The sequence below is a fragment of the Poecilia formosa genome, unplaced genomic scaffold (genome assembly GCF_000485575.1).
Source record: "Poecilia formosa unplaced genomic scaffold, Poecilia_formosa-5.1.2 Scaffold188, whole genome shotgun sequence".
Lineage (NCBI taxonomy): Eukaryota > Metazoa > Chordata > Actinopteri > Cyprinodontiformes > Poeciliidae > Poecilia > Poecilia formosa.
Genome location: NW_006800127.1, coordinates 276,241 through 295,243, shown reverse-complemented (window position 1 = coordinate 295,243; position 19,003 = coordinate 276,241). Strand labels below are relative to the sequence as shown.

Below are 19,003 nucleotides of genomic sequence, written 5' to 3'. Positions count from 1 at the left end.
CTGAAAATCTGGACTGTTAAGATAGATTTAGATGACATGATACACCATTCCACTTTTGTCTCTTGACGTTTATCAAGATTTTTGGGAGGTAAATGTGAGTCAGACCAGAACTTTCTAACAAAGGCAATTTTGCACCATCTCTCTTTTTTTTTCTTTCCAAATATTGAACACTGACCTTAATTCAGGCGGTGAAGCCTGAAGAGCTTTAGATGTTGCTCTGGGCTTCTCGTGACTTCCTGGATGAACCGTCAATGTGCTCTTGGAGTATTTTTGGTTAACCAGGGCTGCATTTTCTCTTCAATTATGAATTATGACCCTCGTTTTTCCCAAAGTCTTACAAATGGGTTTGAAATCTTTTCTGGACTGTCAGATGCCAGTGACTTCAGTATCAAAGCAGATACATTCAGCTGGGATGCATGAATATGGTCACTTACATCGCCCACCAGGCTGTGATGCTTTATCTCAGATCGCAGCAAAGGGCATGGGGTCAACATTGTGACGACAATAATTTTTGACAGTGAAGCTCTGACAAGCCCTAACAATGAACAGCTTGCTGCATGAAGCAGAGCAGGGAAAAGAAAATCTGTGCTTCTGTGGTGTGTGGGGGGTTACATCATCTCCGTTGATAGTTAGACTGGAGCATGCAGATACAGTCTGTGACACATTGGGGAGGAAGGGAAGTTTAAATCTGTCGTTGGCTTGCAGGATTGTGTATTGAATCGCATCTGTTGGACAGAAATGCATTTGTAACAAAACAAACAGAAAATTCTTGTCCTGCTCGCTGTGCGCCCTGGCTTTTTTTGTTCACAGTGCACGGTTAGATAGTAACAGTCTTTTTCTCTTTTGCAGAATCCGCCACTGGATTTGAATTTTTCAGCCAGTTCTTATCGATCGTCAAAATGAAACTACAGCTAAATAAAGCGAAGGTTCAGAAACTGTAATTACGTACAAGGACTCTGTAAAGACCATTCTTCTTTGTTAATTCAAAAGTGTGTTTTTCTCAGAAAACCATGCTTTTTTTTTGAAGACTCCTGGGCCAAATTCATCTTTTAAAAAAGGAGACATATCCCACAGGTGACATGTTCACAAAACAACGCTCTTATTGATACAGCAGTGCAGCAAAACACAAAGGAAACTGCAACTTGAAATCTACTCTCCAGAGACCATCACCATCATGACTCGGTGTTAGTCACATACGTGTTTAAACTGATCACACGTTAGCGTTTGAAATAGCTAATTCATTGCAAAAACTGTGACGAAACTACAAACGTTTCTACATGCAAAGTTCGGAAAACTGTCCAACGTGCGCGACTAAGAAGGATTGCCTTTTCAAGAGCACATCCCAGCAGAATGCAGGGATTTTCAAGTATCTGGTCATGAATATGGATGAACTCAGATGACATGCCCTACTATCAGCTAAGTGAGGTGATGGCCCTGTATTCTCACACCTACTGTTTTCTAGTACATGGAGGTTGGGTGGTGCAGTGGAAACGGAATAATACCATCTTTAATGTTTTATTCAGCTCTTCTCCTGTTCGCTACAATAAGCCATTAAGGGTGCACAACACCTCCTGTTTGCACTGATTCCTCTTGTACTCCTGCTGCTCTCCTTCCTCTCTAGCTTCCACTTGTTTCTTTAATGCAATTACCGCTCTGGTCTTTGTGAATAATAAGTTTGGCTCCCAATTAGTAAAATCACAAGAAATACGTCAACAACTTTGTTCCCCTGCAAAAACTTCACACAGCTCTATCGTCTTGGAGGAAATTATGCTCAATTATTCAAATACCTGCTACGGCAGAAGCGGCGATGTCGTAAAAGTAAACATGTCCAAACGTAAGTGCTGAAGTGTGAGCGCCTGGCAGTCGCTCCCTAAAGCTTTTTCAAACATGTTTCTGCTCTGGTAGAGCAACCACTAATGAGCAACAAACTTTGGATCAAATTATAACTGTTTATTTTTAAAAACAAAAATCTTCAGCATACACACAGCGGTGTCTGTTTGCTTTAGTTCTCTTAAGAACTGAGATGAATAAAGTTATTCTTAAGCTTGAATAAAGTCATCTGTTTTAAGTTCATCGTCTGGCTCCATGAACTGATAACAAATATAAATATTTCAGCTCTATTTCTCTGCATGAATGAGAAAAGTAAAGTTTTATTTATGGATAAACAGAGAAATCAACTGATCAGCTAGACTCTTAAGTGTAGATGCAGGTGCTGAGTTAAGAGGACACAAACTTAAGCTTCAACCCTTAACCTTGAAGCATAAGGGTTACAATTAATAAAGACCATATCAGGTGCCACTCCTGTTCACTGGAGATCAAGGCCGTCATTCCCATGAACTCCAATGAAACACATTAGAAAATTAGATTGGAATAAAATTCAGATGGAAGGAGAGAATGAATCCTGTCACGTATGAATGGTTCAGACTTGTTGAGGTGGCGTTATGGTGTGAGGGACGTTCTCTTGGCTCATGTTGTACCCGTAGCACCACTTGAGCATCGTTCAAACACTGCAGGATGCCGGGTGTGCAAGCTGCAGTGTTACTTAACGGCGACAGTGCACCCACTTCATGGTGGCTACTTCCAGAAGGATAGTGCATGATGTAATGAAAGACCAAATCATCTCAAAGTGATTTCATGAACATGACGATGAGTTCACCGCACTCCAGCAGCCACAGATCTCAGTCTAAGCAGAACACCTTTCAAATGAAGTGGAACAGAGAATGTGCACTATGGATGTCCAGATGAAAAATGTAAATAAACTGCATAATGTTGACACGTTGTTGAATCTAATCACAATAAATAAATAAATAAATAAATAAATAAATAAAAGCTATTGCTAAAGCAGACGTGTCCAACCCAATGTTACAAAAGTGTACCTAATAAATTGGCCATTTGTCTAATACATTTATTATAATATTTCAGGTCTTAAAGTGAGCCAGGGTGGTACAGTGGGGTCAAAGCTGGAAAAAAAAAAAGAAAGATCTGATATTGTTCACAACATACCAGTCGGTGGCTGCATAATGTTAATTAAGTATTAAGATCTCTGTGTGTAAAAATGCTTTTTATCAATATTCCATGAAAAATAAAAGAAAAGTTATAAAAGAACAAAATTATGTAATTTCTACAAAAGTGTTAGTCTGTTCATTCATGTGTTAGGAATATTTGTTAAATGTCTTATAGTGGAGCAAAGAAAAAAAAGAAAGAAAGAAGAAAAACAGGTTTGGGTTTCGCAAAAGATGACAGATATACTGTAGATGCCAGTTTCATTGTGTTCATCATCAGGTGTGTTTACAAATGTGCTTACAGTACACATCTAACAAAGAGTCTCTCACTGTCAGTGCAGCTAACAGCTTCACATTCTGACACCCACTGAAAAGCATTTTATCACACAGTTTCTACTCATAGATGAAGCTCTATCACATATTATGTAACATCTACTAAAATATGTGACTCATGGCACAGTTGGCCTTTTGCACGGGCTGAGATATTGACACATATCTATTGTGAGTAAACCAGTGCAGGAGAGAGCAGTCAGAGTAAATATACATCAAGACAGTCTGATGCACATAAAAAAAAAAAAAAACTAACAAAAAAAAATCCTGTTGATTTTGCATTTTTGCTAGAGTTAAATAATAACCCAGCTGTATCTTGAATCCTTTTTTTTTTGGCAGTTTTCTGATTATATATGGGTATATTTATCGTGATGACTGCATATTTCATGATAAAAATGTCTCCCATCATAAACCCTATTAGCAAACACAGCTACTTGGCACATTTTGGTCCTTCATCACATTTTTCAGGTTATTATTTCCACAATAAAGAAAAAAAAAACATATAAAAACACGGCTCATCAAATGATTTTATTCCAGTGCCTGCATATTATAATTCTCATTAATAGAATAAGAAACATAACCACTCTTGGCTCAGTGCAGATAAACACTATAAATACAAAACTCTTCTTTTCAAAACACAAGTTTCACCTGCTGCTATTGTTAAAGAACACACACTGCTCTGTTTCCATAGATAAACTATCTCATTTCAAGCCCACGCTCTACGGTTGTTAATCTTACGGCACAATTGCATAAAAAACTTTTAACTCTCCCACGTCTCAGACGGAAAACCTTCCAAAAAAAGTTCAGTGTTTAACGCTGCTCATTGTAAAAGGGAAAAAGAAAGAAAAAGAAGAAAAACATTAAAAAAAAAAAAACTTTTTTTCCCTACACCATTAAAACCAATATGCAGATCCAGTTTTTAGTTTACATACACTTATCTTAGCATCAGTGTCGTTAAACGCATGTCCCCACCTAGACGGTGCGGCCTGGGGGCAGGCAATGTTAAAATTTAAAAAAGGAAAAGAAAATATCGTCAGCTGCACCTCAAACAACTTTCCCCTTTTCCCCAATTCTATGTGAGTAATGTGAGGAGCATCCCCTGATGTTTTATGTTAAGTGATAAAATACTCTCAGTTAGTACTAAGTTACAGAGCTATTTCACTGCTTTTTTTTTAAAGAATCTGACACATATTTAATCATCTCGAATGTGCTTACAGATATAGTTGTGTCACATGTAAAGTACTAGACTAGATTAACTAATTAATCTTTGTTTTTCTCATAAACTAAAATTATTGTGGGCATGTGGGTGCCAAATGCAGCATTCATGCAAGAACCACTGCTGATTATGAACAGCCCGTTATATTTTATAAACACGAATTATGTGAGCAACTTTTGATTTTATTCTTCTAATCTGCAAATTGTCAAAATTATAGACATGGGCTTAATAATATGCCCACAGTCAAATATTCCTTAACAAGTTGCATCTTGACAACAGGCTTTATGTAGCTAATGACACGTTTCTGACATCATTTTGTTTGGATATTCACTGAACTGGAACTGAAAATTGCTGGAGCACCAGTTTTACATCACTATTCAGTGAATAGATGTCGACCAAGAAAGACGCCGCTGTTTCTATAATGTCTTCAGAAGTTTTGTGGTCTGAGGAGACAAACACTAAGCTGTTGTAGCTACAGTGGTGCGAACATTTGGAGGAGTCGATGTGAAGGTCTCAAACTTCACACGGTCTCTGCTGTGGCGGAAATAGAATTAATGGAGAAACAAAAACAACCTTTTTCACACAGGACCGAGTAGGTTTGCATTTTTTTTTCTCCATTAAAATCTGCATTTTGTGTGAAAGCCTACTTGTGTTGTCTTTGACTATGTTTAAATTGGTCTAAAGGTGTGACAAACATGAAAAAATAAAAATAAGAAGAAGACTGCCCTGCAATTTTTCACTGTCATCTCAGTAAAATAGCTAGATTATTGAAACATGGACACAACTAGGCTTTCCAACATAAAAACGATATGCATCAAAACTGGCCTTGAGGTGGATAAAACAGACGAACATGAAAGCTTCAACCTGTTGAAAATTTTAGACTATTTTTCAAGCTGATCCAAAAATTCAGTTAAAAAACAGACTCCCAACATCAAGCGAGAATTACGCAAGAAGTTTGTTGATGGCTAGAAAGAGGATCTTCTTGAAGTGCAATATTCTAACCAAAATATGACCAAAGATTAATGAGATCAAATGTATATTTTTGAATCTGTCACTATCTGGATCTAAGAAATTCTAAAGTTAATTTAGTTTGACCAATCCTTAAATATAGATATTAAAGGGGAAAAGATGGCAACGATGAGTGTATGTAAACGTTTCCCTGGAACTGTTACAGCTCAGGATATTTCTTTTTAGGTCGTCCATAAGCTGACAGAAAAATACGCGTGAATACTTTTGTCCTTGCTGTTACATCGCATCTTTGTTCACTGAAAGAAACTTTGAATCCCCTATTAAAACTCTCAGGCAGAAGAAACAACACAAGGCCATTATGCCTTGTGCAGGTCTAATATCTAAGTATCAAACTGTTTTCCTTTGTTGGATGAATAAATCACTTTTGAATGTGACCTTTAAGTTCCATTGCAAGCATGTGCTGTAATGCATTACAAAGCTATTCCTAAAAAGCAGCACTACAGTCAAAACACGCAATAGGTAGGCTTGAAAAAAGTCAAATCAATGCAATGGTTGCATGCATCGAAAACAATCCCAGTTGTATTAGGTGCTACATGAATAGGGAGGGAAGCTTGTTTTCCTCTGGCTTTAGCAACCAAAAAAATATATAGAGAAATATTATCTACATGTTGCCCTTTACAGAGACAGCTCCTGTCACCTCCAACCTGCATTTGACATCAATACTTAGTGCAGTGGGAATGTTTTCAACAGTAGATGATTCAGACTCTCGTCAACAGTAAAACTCAAGAGTCTCTTTGCTCGTTTACCCTTTTTCTCCAGATTCTGATTAGGAGGGAGACATATATTGAAAACAGACCAATCCACAACACTGACAGGCATTGCTATGTTCAAAACAAAAACTGTTTATTTTTTTTGTTTGAACCTATGGCAAGTCATGCAGTCAGTCGTGGCTGAGGTCACAGGGGATTTTCTTGCTCTTAGACTTTAAAGTCTGGGCCTGAGTAGGTTTCAAGTGGTCTGAAAGTGAACCGTGCATACAGCCTGGCCGTCATCAAAACTCATCGCTGCATTACGGTGCCTTGCAAAAGCGGACGTGCACATTCGAGCTTTTCGCAGTTTGTCGTGTCAGAACTGAAACATTCGACGCATTTTATTGAGGTTTTATATGATTAATCTGTACAAAGCACTGCATAATTGTAAAGTAGAAGAAAAGCAATGGGTGGCTTTCAAAACTGTTTGCAAATAAAACTGAGAAGCATACATACTGTACCTGTGTCAAGACTTATAAACACTGTCATATCCAATAAATCAGAACATTTTTAAGTTGATTTTGTTTTCAGTAGCAAACTTTAGTAGGAGTAGCTTTCACTAAGAAAGTAGATTAATTACACACATACTGATGTTCCCAAGCTTTTAGTTCTATTAATTCTGAAGTTTTTTTTTGTGTGCTTTCAACATGACATTTTAGAAATGTACATGAGACCAACAAAAAAAAAAAAAAACATTTATAATACAAAAATTAATGAAAAGTATGTTCGACGCTTCAAAGTTATTTTCAACAGATGCACATAAGAACACATTTTCTAATATGACGTTCAATCGCATCCCATCAAATCAGACTAAGCTTGAGCTAGTTTGAAAAGAAAATCGAGTATGGATGTGCGTAGCGGACAGTGACATGGCCCACAGGACTTGAAGTAGTCACTGTAGAGGAAGGTATAGAGTCAATGGAGCTGAAGAAACAGATGTCAGAGTTTTGAGATCCTATAATATTGTATTAAACTCGTCATAAATGCATTTGTGATTGTGGTTTCAATGTAAGAACATCCGAAAAGGCTCAAAGCGTATCAATACTTTTGCAAGGCACTGTATTATAATCACAAGCACATAAAGGATTGTATCCAGACTCAGATCACTGTCAGAACACCCGGGTCACCACTAGTCACAGAGTTATTAGTACTCCTGTTCTGTGGCGATCAACTTAATGATTATTACCAGTCTGGGTAATGCAGTGACATCAGTTTAATTTATGATTGTGGTTCACAGAGGAGCTACGTGGTAATCCTCAGTCGCAAGTCTTCTGCAGATCGTTCAGACCGTTCAACAATCAAACACAATGTGCTGAATATACCTTGAATACTGAAATGAACACACCGTTATTCCCTACATACACTTACTTTAGATATGTGCATAAATGCCCACGGCACACACCTATACACGCACGCACACACACATCCGCACACACACGCACACACACGCACACACAAGCATACACACTGCAGTTAATCTGCACTACTTTCTGGCACGAAGTCCTTTTTTTTTCTGAAGTTGTTTATCCCAATCTGTCTTCATTGCTTCTTCGTTCCTGTGTGGTCTGACTTACTGCTGGTGTTGCTTTAGGCTGAAAAACAAAACACACGAAAGAATATGTTAGTCTTGTTCTTCAGATTTGACAGGACCTGGCCTTTTTAACCACAGGGAGCATGAAACCCAGTGGAGTGAAAGACCTTACCTGGTCCCTTTGAACTAATCCTAGTTTTCTGTAAATCCATTTGACATTTTAAATCCAGAGCAGATGGCACAATAATCACAGTCATCATTAGTATTTTAACAAGACAAACATACAGCAAAATAGTACTGTAATTCTGCATTGCTGCTACTTCTCATTAGGTGCTCCACTTAAAACAAATCCCCTTTACTGCAAAGTACGGCTCGGCAATATGCGAAACATTAACCAACACTCCTTCTCCACTGTCTTCTCATAATTACAGTCATCTGTTATGCCCGCTATCTGGCTGTGCTCCAAATTAAAACAAAGAAAATAGATAGGAGCATAAACCCTCATGTTTAAAGTGCAATATTTGCTGCGGATTTGGCCTTTATCACGAACCGCTAATTGTTTTTCTCAATGACAGCCGCCGCGGCTGCATTCTGCGGCTTTATCACTATGAAATAAAGCAAGTGGAGAGGCAAGAAAGCCGTATTCAATTAAAACAAAAGCGATAAGTAGGACTGGAGATCATAGAAGGCATCTCACACCACAGTGAGTGAGCCTTATTTTTTGAAGTGTTATAGAGGACAAACATCCTGGGAAATCCTGCCGTAGATCCTTATCGGTCAGATGACGAACGTGAGCCAGAGATGAGAGCTGTACGGAGTCATAACACAAACGTATAATGTCTTCTTTATCTCTTAAGAATTGTTGTGTTATAGATCCTCCATTTAGTCTGGGATGCTATTATCATTTCTTTTATTATACAGCTCTGGGATTGTTTTTGTCTCAGTGTGAGCTTATGGTTCCTCACCCTTTACCTTAGTTGAAACAAACAAACAAACAAGTTGAAAATAAAATGTCTCCTCCATACGCTGCGGCCAATTTGAGCCTGAAATGAAAACACGAACCACAGACAGCATGACCGATTCCACTCTTTTCATCACAGTCTTTGGTAAATTGCCACCCCTTCGCAGTGCGCCCTCATAATCACCGTTTGTGCAAATGCAGCGGCAGATTTTGAGGAAGAAAGGAGAAATTGCAGGCAAACCAGCCCGTCAGCGCCCGTCTCGATAATGGCTGTTAAAACAGAGGCTCCTGCAGCCTGTCTGCTCTGTCAGGACCTATCTGTTGGACTCTCTCAGAAGAGAGGGAGGGCCTGAGTCAGGAAGCTTGTTTTGTTTTCTGGAAAGGGACAGGTAGCAGCCAGGAGGGCTGAGAGATGAGAGAAGCAGAGAGAAAAAAAAAATGTAACGCAGAAAAGAGGATGACTAGTTAAATCATACAAATGTAAATCATATGTTGATACTGTCAATTATTTTGTTGTTCCAATGAAAGTATCTGGTATCTGAAAAGGGGAAAACAACAAACAAATATATAACAAAGGAAATTTGTAATACTAGTAGATCTATTCACAGAGTGTTTGCTGTGTTTGCCTGAGAAAAGTGACGCAGTAGTTGATCATCACTGCAGACTCACTCATCAGCAAGGTAAATTCCTGAACAGAAATTGTGGAGACACTTCCATATGTACAGATGGAGTTAAATTTATATTTAGCTTTATGCCAAACACATCAGCCTTTATTGTCAGTGTTATTTGTTTCACATTTACCTGAAAATGTTCTGCATCTTCTCTGTTTCTATGGGGACGACATTGCTTGTAGTCAAATAAGATTTACAGAACGTTGCTTTAAGCATCATAAATCTGCAGTATATAACTGAAGCTCACATAATATTAGTCCCACTGTCTTGTAAAAGCTTTACCAGTGTTGGTCCAAAAAAACTATTCACATCTCCTAAAGTGGGAAAACAACAATGACAACAAAAGAATCATAAACACAAATAATCTGAGATATAAAAGAATTGTACAAAGAAAAACAGAAAAAAAAAAAAAAAAACTAAAGCGTGGGGAGCAAAGACGCAAATATAAGTCAAGCCGAGGAAGGAGGCAGAAAAAAAGGTCATGGTCCGTGGATGAACAGGCTGTTAATGGACTAATCCAATAATCTGTCTCCTGGTCACATGTGCGCGATGTAAGATATATGAGGAGTGTGTGACAGTGAGTTCAAAGAGAGTGCATGCGCCTCTAATAACCACCGGAGGTGTTTGCGGAGATTTGAAGGTCACTTTTGCATGCTGTGAGTGTGTACTCATTTATGGAGCCCAGGACTTTTTCCGATGTATTTACTAACCTTCTGAAGCCTGGTCCTAATCCGGTGAACCCCGTTTATAGAGGTAGACATAAATGCAAAGAATGAGTCATTACAATGTCCTAATATGGGTTAAAATGCAAACATTTCTCACTCTGTAAGGCCCAATGTTCTGACAAATACTCCTGGATTTGGGCCCCACAAGGAGAAGGGCTCTTTTTGGGTCAGAGGTTAGGCTTAGGACTAAGGTATAGATTGAGTTTAAGTTAGAGTTAGGGTTAGGCAACAGAAATGAACAAAAAAAAAAGAAGAAAGGAAGTCAAAGAAAAGCCCTGTCTGTCTGTCTGTCTGTCTGCGTGTGTGTATGTGTGTGTGTGTGTGTAAGGAAGAATTTATATTCAGTTAAAGTTGCAAGAAAATGCTCCTTGAAGAAATATTAGAAGTGATTTCCACATTTATCACTTTTCCAGTCCAAGTAGCAATGAGCAATAGATGGGAGCATGGAGAGATTTCAGAGGGTCAAGGTTGCAGAGCTGCACCGGTCACCCATGTTCAGATGTCACTGGAACAACAATATTCTTCTATCATATAAACTTAAATGTCACTTAAGCCGTTCCAGGGTCTCTCTGAGCTGAACCTTGACGAGAACAGAAGCTGATAGCAGATAAATCTTAAAATATCAGTCGAGCGAGTGGACGTTAACTTCATTATTTTTATGTGAAGTAATTAGATTTTTTTAATGGGAAAAATCTCAAGAGTACATTTTTGGTCTGAAGCAATTTGCATTTATAAGCATTCAGTGCCCAGGAGCAAGGTTGATACTGGACCTGTGTTACCCAGGTAAGAACATTACAACTAAAAGTGGGTTTGGACAATGCAGCCCTAACATTTGTCCTCTGAAAGGCATCGTTTTCCCAAAACGTTCTCATTGGCCTCGATTTTTAGCAATAAACTCCAAGTACCAATAATTCTGTCTCAGTGATTACAGTTTATGCCTTTCTGCAAACCACTGAAAGCCCACTTGAACTATAACTGTAATAAACTTTGGATTTAGTAGAAGACTTTAGTATTTCTTTACTTTAAAGGCAAGCAGAAGATCTTTTGCTACACCATTGGTTTAAGAAGACTATTTACTCTCTCCACCTCCACAAAAACTGAAAGCAAAAGCCGGTTTAATTTAATAGATAAAAGTTAATTAAATGAATTAATTGCCAAATAACCTCAGTGAATATTATTTGAATAGTTGAGTGTAGGCATTCAAAAACCTGATGACATTCAAAATAAGTGATGTTGTTTGCACCAAAATTAAATCACTCCTGCTAAAAGTTAATAGAATATTTACCTGGGAATGATTTAAATCAAATGCAGTGAAAATATAACCTTTAATAAATGTTGATCATCCTCCCACCACAAAACTCTCATTTGGCGTCAGTTTATGTAGTGGAGATGACAGGAATTTCCCTCTGGAACTAATACGGTCTTATCTTATATTATCCTTCTTATCTTAACTTGATTTAGGTGGATTTCTTTAGAGCTCAATTTATGCATCTAATCAGGTATTTATTGCAATCAACAAGAGGCAACATTGAACTCTAGCATATTTTTTAGTGTGTTGTAAGGCTTCCCTGATTAACATGCACACATTGCATGTTACATGTTGCCTGGCTCATTTGAAAATCATCCCAGTAATTAATAATTTATTGCAAGTGGATGTTCAAGGGGTGCACTGCAGAATATTATCAGTAGTCAATTATAATATTTAACCTTTTTTTTCTTCAAATGTTTACAATGAAAGATTTGAAGAATATTTGAAGATATGATGATATCATCTGGTTGCATAATGTTCAGACAATGCCTACTTTCTGAAAATAAAACCAGATGATGCTGCAAACGTACACAGACCTAATTTATCTGTAGATGCCCTTTAAGCTTGTTGAAAACAAAACGTGTTTAGTACATCCTATATCTGTTAATCAGTCAGAGAAAGCTAAAAGCAATGCTGGTTTGTGTCTTTTGGATATTGTTAATGTGGATGTAATCTATCTTCAGTTATTAATATTTCAAGAGTAGCATGTGTAGCCCCTGCATCTTTAAATAAAGTGAAAGTTGTCTGCCTAAATCACAATATTATTGCTGGTACACTGCACAGAAGAAGAATTTGTTCAAGACGCATTTGCCCACTAGCAACAATACAACATGATCCTTTGCACTACAGCTGCCTTTGTCATGGGGAAGCAAAAAGCTTTTTTATGCTGGACAAAAAAAAAAAAAAAACATTTATTTTTTAAAATGATAATTAAAACTTCCTTTACAGTGATAATAAAACCACCTATTGTGTCGGGAGAGGTGGGTAGCTACTCAGTAACCTTTACTTGAATAAAATTTTGGAAAATAAATTGTTTTAGGAGAAGCTTTATGACACCATATTTTTTTTACTTTTGCCTCAGTAATATTATTATGAAGTATCACTTCTCTTCATTGAGTAAAATTTCCATTTTTACTCAACTAAAACTTCTTTCAGTGAAGTTACCATGAGTAACTTCACTGAAAGAATAACAAATATGTTTTAACCAAAACGCACCAGACACAAGTTTTAAACTTCACTGTATAAAAGCTTTGTTGTTCTAATGTTATTATTATTATTATTATTTTATCTACTGAGCCTAATGTGCCATTCAGAGCAAAAAGATGTGGTAAAAAATATTATTTACCATATTCTGATATCTTCACTACTTATTTTATTATTTTCATACAGAATACTTTTTATTCTTACTCAGGTAATTACATAGTGTCTACTCTGAGTCAAAACATGCTGAAGTATTCCTACTCTTAGTTCAGTAAAAGTTTGTGTACCCGCCACATCTGTGTGTCAGTGATCAGTACAACCCTTCTTTTGTTCCATGTTTTTCCTGGTAGTGGAAAAACATGCAACAATACACTTGCAACAATTGTTGCAATTACTTGCAACAATTCAGACATGTAATAAGTAGAGAGAGAGAGAGACAGAGAGGTCAGAGATCGCAGGGTCAAACATGCTACTTTTCATGCCATAATCATTTTGTTATAATAAAAAAAAGCAACATGTGTCAATATTCTAAGAAAACAAATGATCAGAAAACATAATAATTAACTCATAATCTGACTGCTCTTTGCTTGCATCAATGCCTCACTCTAATTACTAATATCTCAATTTCAATCTAATTCAAAAACCTGTCTCTTCTAAAATCCTATTTGTGCCACAGAAACAATACTGGTCAATATCTACTGCAAAAAGACAGTGTGCTTTTTATTATTTATGAAAGGCAAGATGCCACCAGACTCACTGAAATCTTTTATAACTTAGTGGCTATCCCCTGGTTGAGTGTTGTCCTACTTTTGCTGACTTGATTCTACTTTTAGTAACAGTCTAATTTATTGTTCCTGTAAAAAAAACTTCATTTGGAGTCTGATTTCTCTGCCAGGTAAATGGTTGAGAGACAGCAGTAGCTTAAGGGCAGAGACTGAGTCATGGTCGTCACGTAAGCTTAACATCACAGCTACCCTCAGCATCTGTGCATCTACAGCTGTATTACTACCTATATATGCATGAATGAGGTTGTATTTTTTAGCTATATTTAACCTTTACGTGATAATCTGAAATATTGTATTACCTCTTTGCATCTAGATTGTGAGTCTGCAGTCCTTTTCAGTTTTTTTCAGCAAGAGGTCAGGAAAAACACCCTTAAGAAACTTCTTCAAAATTGGCACGACTGTTCAGTTGGAATTGGAAAAAAAGACTCATTTGAAAGTTAAGTTTAAAAGTTTAAAAGTTTAAAAGTCAAAGTTACTGTGACCTAGATTTTCTCCATTCTTGTGAATGTGACATTTCAGGAACACCTTGAGGGAATGTCTTCAGCTTGGAGACATACGTCTACTTGGACAGGGAATGAAATGATGACATTTTACATCCAAAAGGTCAAAAGTGAATTTTTTCATTGCCAATACACAACAGGACTGTCTTAACTTTAACTTGGCTGCAAAATGCAGTTTGACAGACCACATCTACCATATGGTAGAAACATATCGTAACAGAAATCATGTCTAGATAATCATAGATAGATGATTTGACCAAATCCTTTGAGGAATGTGTTATGAAGGAAAAGGGAGTTTCATGGCAGAAGAGAGTCCAACTTGGTAGAAGTTACCCATAGTAAATTACCCACTTATTGTAGATTATATGACTTTAAATCAATTATTACTTGTTGTTAAACAGGGAAACTGCAGAAACAAAGAGACTGATTTTTAAAGCAGAAGAGATTAATCGGCAGAAAACTTGCTGTAAAGAGACAAGGACAAGATTTTCAGTTCTATAATGATTATTTTACAAAGGAATTTATGTAAAAATTACAAAACAAATTATATTTTACCTTTGTACTGCGGAAAAGAGAAAAAAGTTTGCTTTTCACAGAGCTTTCTTGTAACCTTTGAAAGTTATTTAAAGTTGTTTTGAGCAATATTTCCCCAGGCTTCCTGAAGGTCTGTTTGCTTTCACACTTTCTTCATTCATTCTGTCAAAAGAAAAACTCTAATACAGCACCTGAAAGTCTGATGGACTATTGATTGCTTCAGACCACTTTAAACTCCACTTATCTCTTTATACACAATGTATTTAGGCTTCCAAATGCCATATGAAAGCCTAGATACTCCAAAGGTGTATAAAGAAATAAGAAATGGTTTAAACATTTTCCAGTGTACATATTTTTTTTAAATCTAACAATGGTAGATGTGCACATCACTTTATATTTAGGGTTCCTTTTTGGAATTTGATGCTAGAAAATAAAATAACGTGTCAGATTTCTGCTAATTTGTATTCTTGCTGAAACTATAAAACATTTTTTTAGACAATATTATAGATAACTCTACCTGACAGTAGGGTATGCCATGCTTTTTATACAACAGCAAAGCTAAAACATTTTTTCAACTCCTGCTGGCTGGGGGCCTATACTTCCCATTGTTTCATTTTCACTTCAGCTATTAAGTTGTTAGATTTTAGGAGTGCTTTAGTTGGAGACTTATATTGTGTTTCCCAGTTCATGTGCCTGATTCAGTTGTGTTTGTCTGCTGGCCAGCTAAGTGCATGAGCTTAATCACCACACAGTGTAAACTGTAAAAAATGTTCTGGCGGTTTATCATGTCATAACGACTGCTGTTATCCTTTACAGGTCCAATTACAGTAGCCAGTTTGGACCAACTGTGGAGGGCGCAGTGCTTCCAGTGACCTGCGGCTGCCTGTGAAGCAGATGGCCGGCTTAGATAAGACAGAGAAGCTGGTAGACTGAGGAGTCCAGCTGTTTGCGTGATAGAGAAATCTGTTTTTGTTTTAGGATGATGGATTCCTAATGCCAATCACCACACAAAACACACACACACACACAAACGCGCGTGCGCGCGCGCAGACTCACACTTTTCATGGATGTTTCTTCAGTGGAAGCTAATCCTCTGCCGCTGCCAGCCGCACTTTCATCTCATCCAGAAAGCGCCTTACACAAACCAAAGCTCGTGCTTAGTATGAAAGAACTCATATACAACACAAGCATGCATATGCTTCCAAAGACTTAGGAAGGCCTAAATCTTTGACCTGATCAGAATACTGTCCAAGAAATAAAGAATCGCAACATATAAAAAGAACTGTCCATATAGCCACTTTCATGTATAAAGATAATTCTTAGAGACTATCCAGATTTTTTTCCACTGCAGGAAGTTTTCTGGAGCTACTGTTCAACTTTATCACAATAATTTCAACTACAAAACAAGAGGCCAAATGACATTAGCAGCTGCCTGCAGAAATGATCCCGACAGGGCGGTATTCTTTAATCAGGGATTTGTTGCTAGTTGAATTTTTACAGTACTGATTTTAACTGTCTTCCGTCTCAAACCCTTACACACTTAGTTTTTTGCTGTTTATTTTAAATTATACAACAAGCAACAAGACTAATTAGCATTTTTGTTTGCAAACAGAAATTAAACCAGTGACTCATGTTAAATGTCCTAGATTTTCATAAATCAGAAAACCCAAGAGATATTTAAAAAACAAAACAAAACAAAACAAAAAAACAATCAGCTCAAAGCCACTTTATGGGATTTAAACCAGTCATCAGTGACAGTTTTCCATGTGGGTCATATGGGCATTTTCCCAGGGCAGCATAAGAAAGAGGGACACCCTCTCACCAAACAGATGAAAACAATCATATGTCAGTTGTATCTTAAATGGTTTTGCTATTGCTTTCATACATCATGTTCAATTCAACGTCAGGAGCAAAAAAAAAAAAATCATAAAAGTTTCATACGTTGCAGAAATAAAGCTGTAGAACTGATATCCATGCTGCATTAGTCTGATCCAGCCCGTTTAATTGCATTCTGGATTCTGCTGTTGTGAAACAATTGTTGATGCTGAATCAATAACATTTTTTCAGTGTGAGGGACCCTCTCAGGTTGATTTTGGAAAACATCTTGTTTGCATTGTCAAAATGCACCTTTAAGTTTTATTATGCCATTATTATATCATCCCATGGACAATAAAGGATAGAATAAGTTGCCCGTTGGCGTGGGAACGATGGGAGATGAGGCTCATCCTAAACTGTTGTCAGACACAGATTTTTGGTGCAGTGTTGTGTTTCACCTAAGTGACTAGGTGAATACAGAGGAAGTGAGGCTGATGAGGTGGAACCTTTAGTCTTGTTCTCTGTTACCCAGAGGATCGATACCGCAGTGCAACAGAGCTGGCCAGGCTTCAGGTTTCAGAATCAGTTGTGTTCAGTCTCTCAGCACCTGCAATGTGTCAGAGTGGCTGTACTAAAAACATCCTGTGCTTTGAGGCTTTTCAGTTTGACATGTAATGGACTTAGTTCAATTAACTGTGGAAATGCAGTAACAGTTTCAACTGGCTGAAATTCTTCTCATGCTCCACATTTGTGTTTGTGCATTCATGTGTGTATGTGACCTTTTATTTAACGCACTGTAAGGACCATTTTCCAAACAGAAACTACATTGTTGGGACAACTGGTCTTAATGTGACCCAAAGCTCAGGCCCATAAGGCAAAGTGCTGTTTCTGGGTTAGATTTAGGATGAAGGTGTGACTTGAGTTTAGTTTAGGTTTAGGGTTAGGAAGAGACTACTATTGGTTACGGTTAGGGTCTGGGTTAGGCATAACTGCAGTTACTAAAATGATTGGAAGTCAATACAAAGTCCTAATGTGAGTAGAAATACAAACTTATGTGTGTGTGTGTGTGGAAGATATCATCCTCAGCAACCTTCCTCCTGTCCTCAAATGCCACAATGTTGAGGTGTCATCAAAAACTCAGTGAGTCAGAAAATGTATCTTCTACTTCTATTGAACCTTTTGTAACCATTTCTTATGCTGACTGGTGTGAGAGCAGTAAAAACAAAAGCCCTGTGCCTCCCCTGTAAGTCTTCCACATTTATTCTTATCTGTCTCTGGCCTATCCATCCTTTCCGTCCTAAAGCTCTGCACCTGTCAGCAGTGCTGGGTTAACCTCGTCGTCCACTCCAAATCTCCTCTATATCTCCAGCTCTAACTTTTTGCCCCGTCTAGAAGATTTATTGTTAACTGCAGTTCTGTTTCACTCTCTCTTTATTATCTTTGCAGTGTCCTTTCTACAATACATCCTGCCTCTCTCTGTGAAAAAGAAACAACACTATAGAGACATTTCTTAATTTTATTGTGGCCTCTTGCTATCTCTGAACCCGTCGTCTCAAACCTGATTTGTTTGAGACGACTCTCTCCCTGCGTCTCTCGTCTCATCTGTCTCTTGGTGTCTGCGGTGGATGCTGTCAATTAGTCTTGCTTATGTTCTCTTTGTCATAAACATGACTCTTTTAGTGTCTGCAGTCTGCGACAGTAAAACTGACACACGAGAGTTATGAAGAGTCGTCTTTTACCACAATATTCTTCCTGTGTAGAGTTATGATACTTTAGAAAAATCCTTCTTTCTGTGAGTTTACTCACTACTTTTTATTCAGAGCTCAGCATGAAGGTCTGTTTGGTATCCAGAACTTAATCTTTATTCTCGCTTCAAGATATAATCTTAAGCAATCTCTTCCAATTAACAGCAGCTCCTTACAAGTACATAAAGCAGCTGACAAAATGTTATGCCAACATGGTGACGTGAGACGTCGATGGCACATGGGCAGTCGTATTTTAATGGTGATAAAAACACAGACTAACTAAACACCATTGTTAAAGAACAATCATGTTATTTCTCTTTAACAGTTTATTTTGAAGTAGTTTTTCTTTTTTTTTCTCCTCAAACATGTTTGAATTGCACTTTCCGGAGAGGAACGTTGAAGGTTGAGCAATTAAAAAAAAACAAAAAAAAAAAAACATTTCTGATTCCTTAACTGTAAAACAAAAGAAAACATGAATAGAAAGCCAAATCACCCTATGGCTTTTTTTTTATATCTGGCAAAACATTGATGTTAATTTCACTGCTTTGAATACATCGATGCATTCACCCATGCATCACAACACAGCCTGCAACCACACTCACAGCTATCTCATGGTTAATGTATGGAATACAATGGTTCTGTTCCAGATCATATTTTGCTGGTGGATATAAAGTATTTTTTTTCCATTTTGTAGGTTACAATGGCAGTACAGCTCTTGAGCTCAGCACTCATCCTTCATTTGTCATTCATGGAGTCTTTCCACACTGCTAAACAACGTAAAACTCCATCTGGCAGGAATAAGACGAAACAACTTTGAAGAAAATGTTGTACACAAATATCTGACATCACTTTGATGTGGCGTCTCCAAGGCGACTTATTCCATTCGGAATAAGTCGCCTTG

The 19,003-nt window shown here is 37.4% G+C and overlaps 1 protein-coding gene across 1 annotated transcript in view; it reads right to left on the bottom strand.

Annotated features, from left to right (window-relative positions):
* Nucleotides 1-3,846: 3,846 nt before the first annotated feature.
* Nucleotides 3,847-19,003, bottom strand: part of LOC103147702 (zinc finger matrin-type protein 4) — a 72,057-nt gene continuing 56,900 nt past the window's right edge. The window contains exon 7 of the mRNA XM_007566171.2: nt 3,847-7,918. Within this exon, the coding sequence (XP_007566233.1) occupies nt 7,897-7,918 (22 nt within the window). The 3' untranslated portion in view covers nt 3,847-7,896. The remainder of the gene's footprint in view (nt 7,919-19,003) is intronic.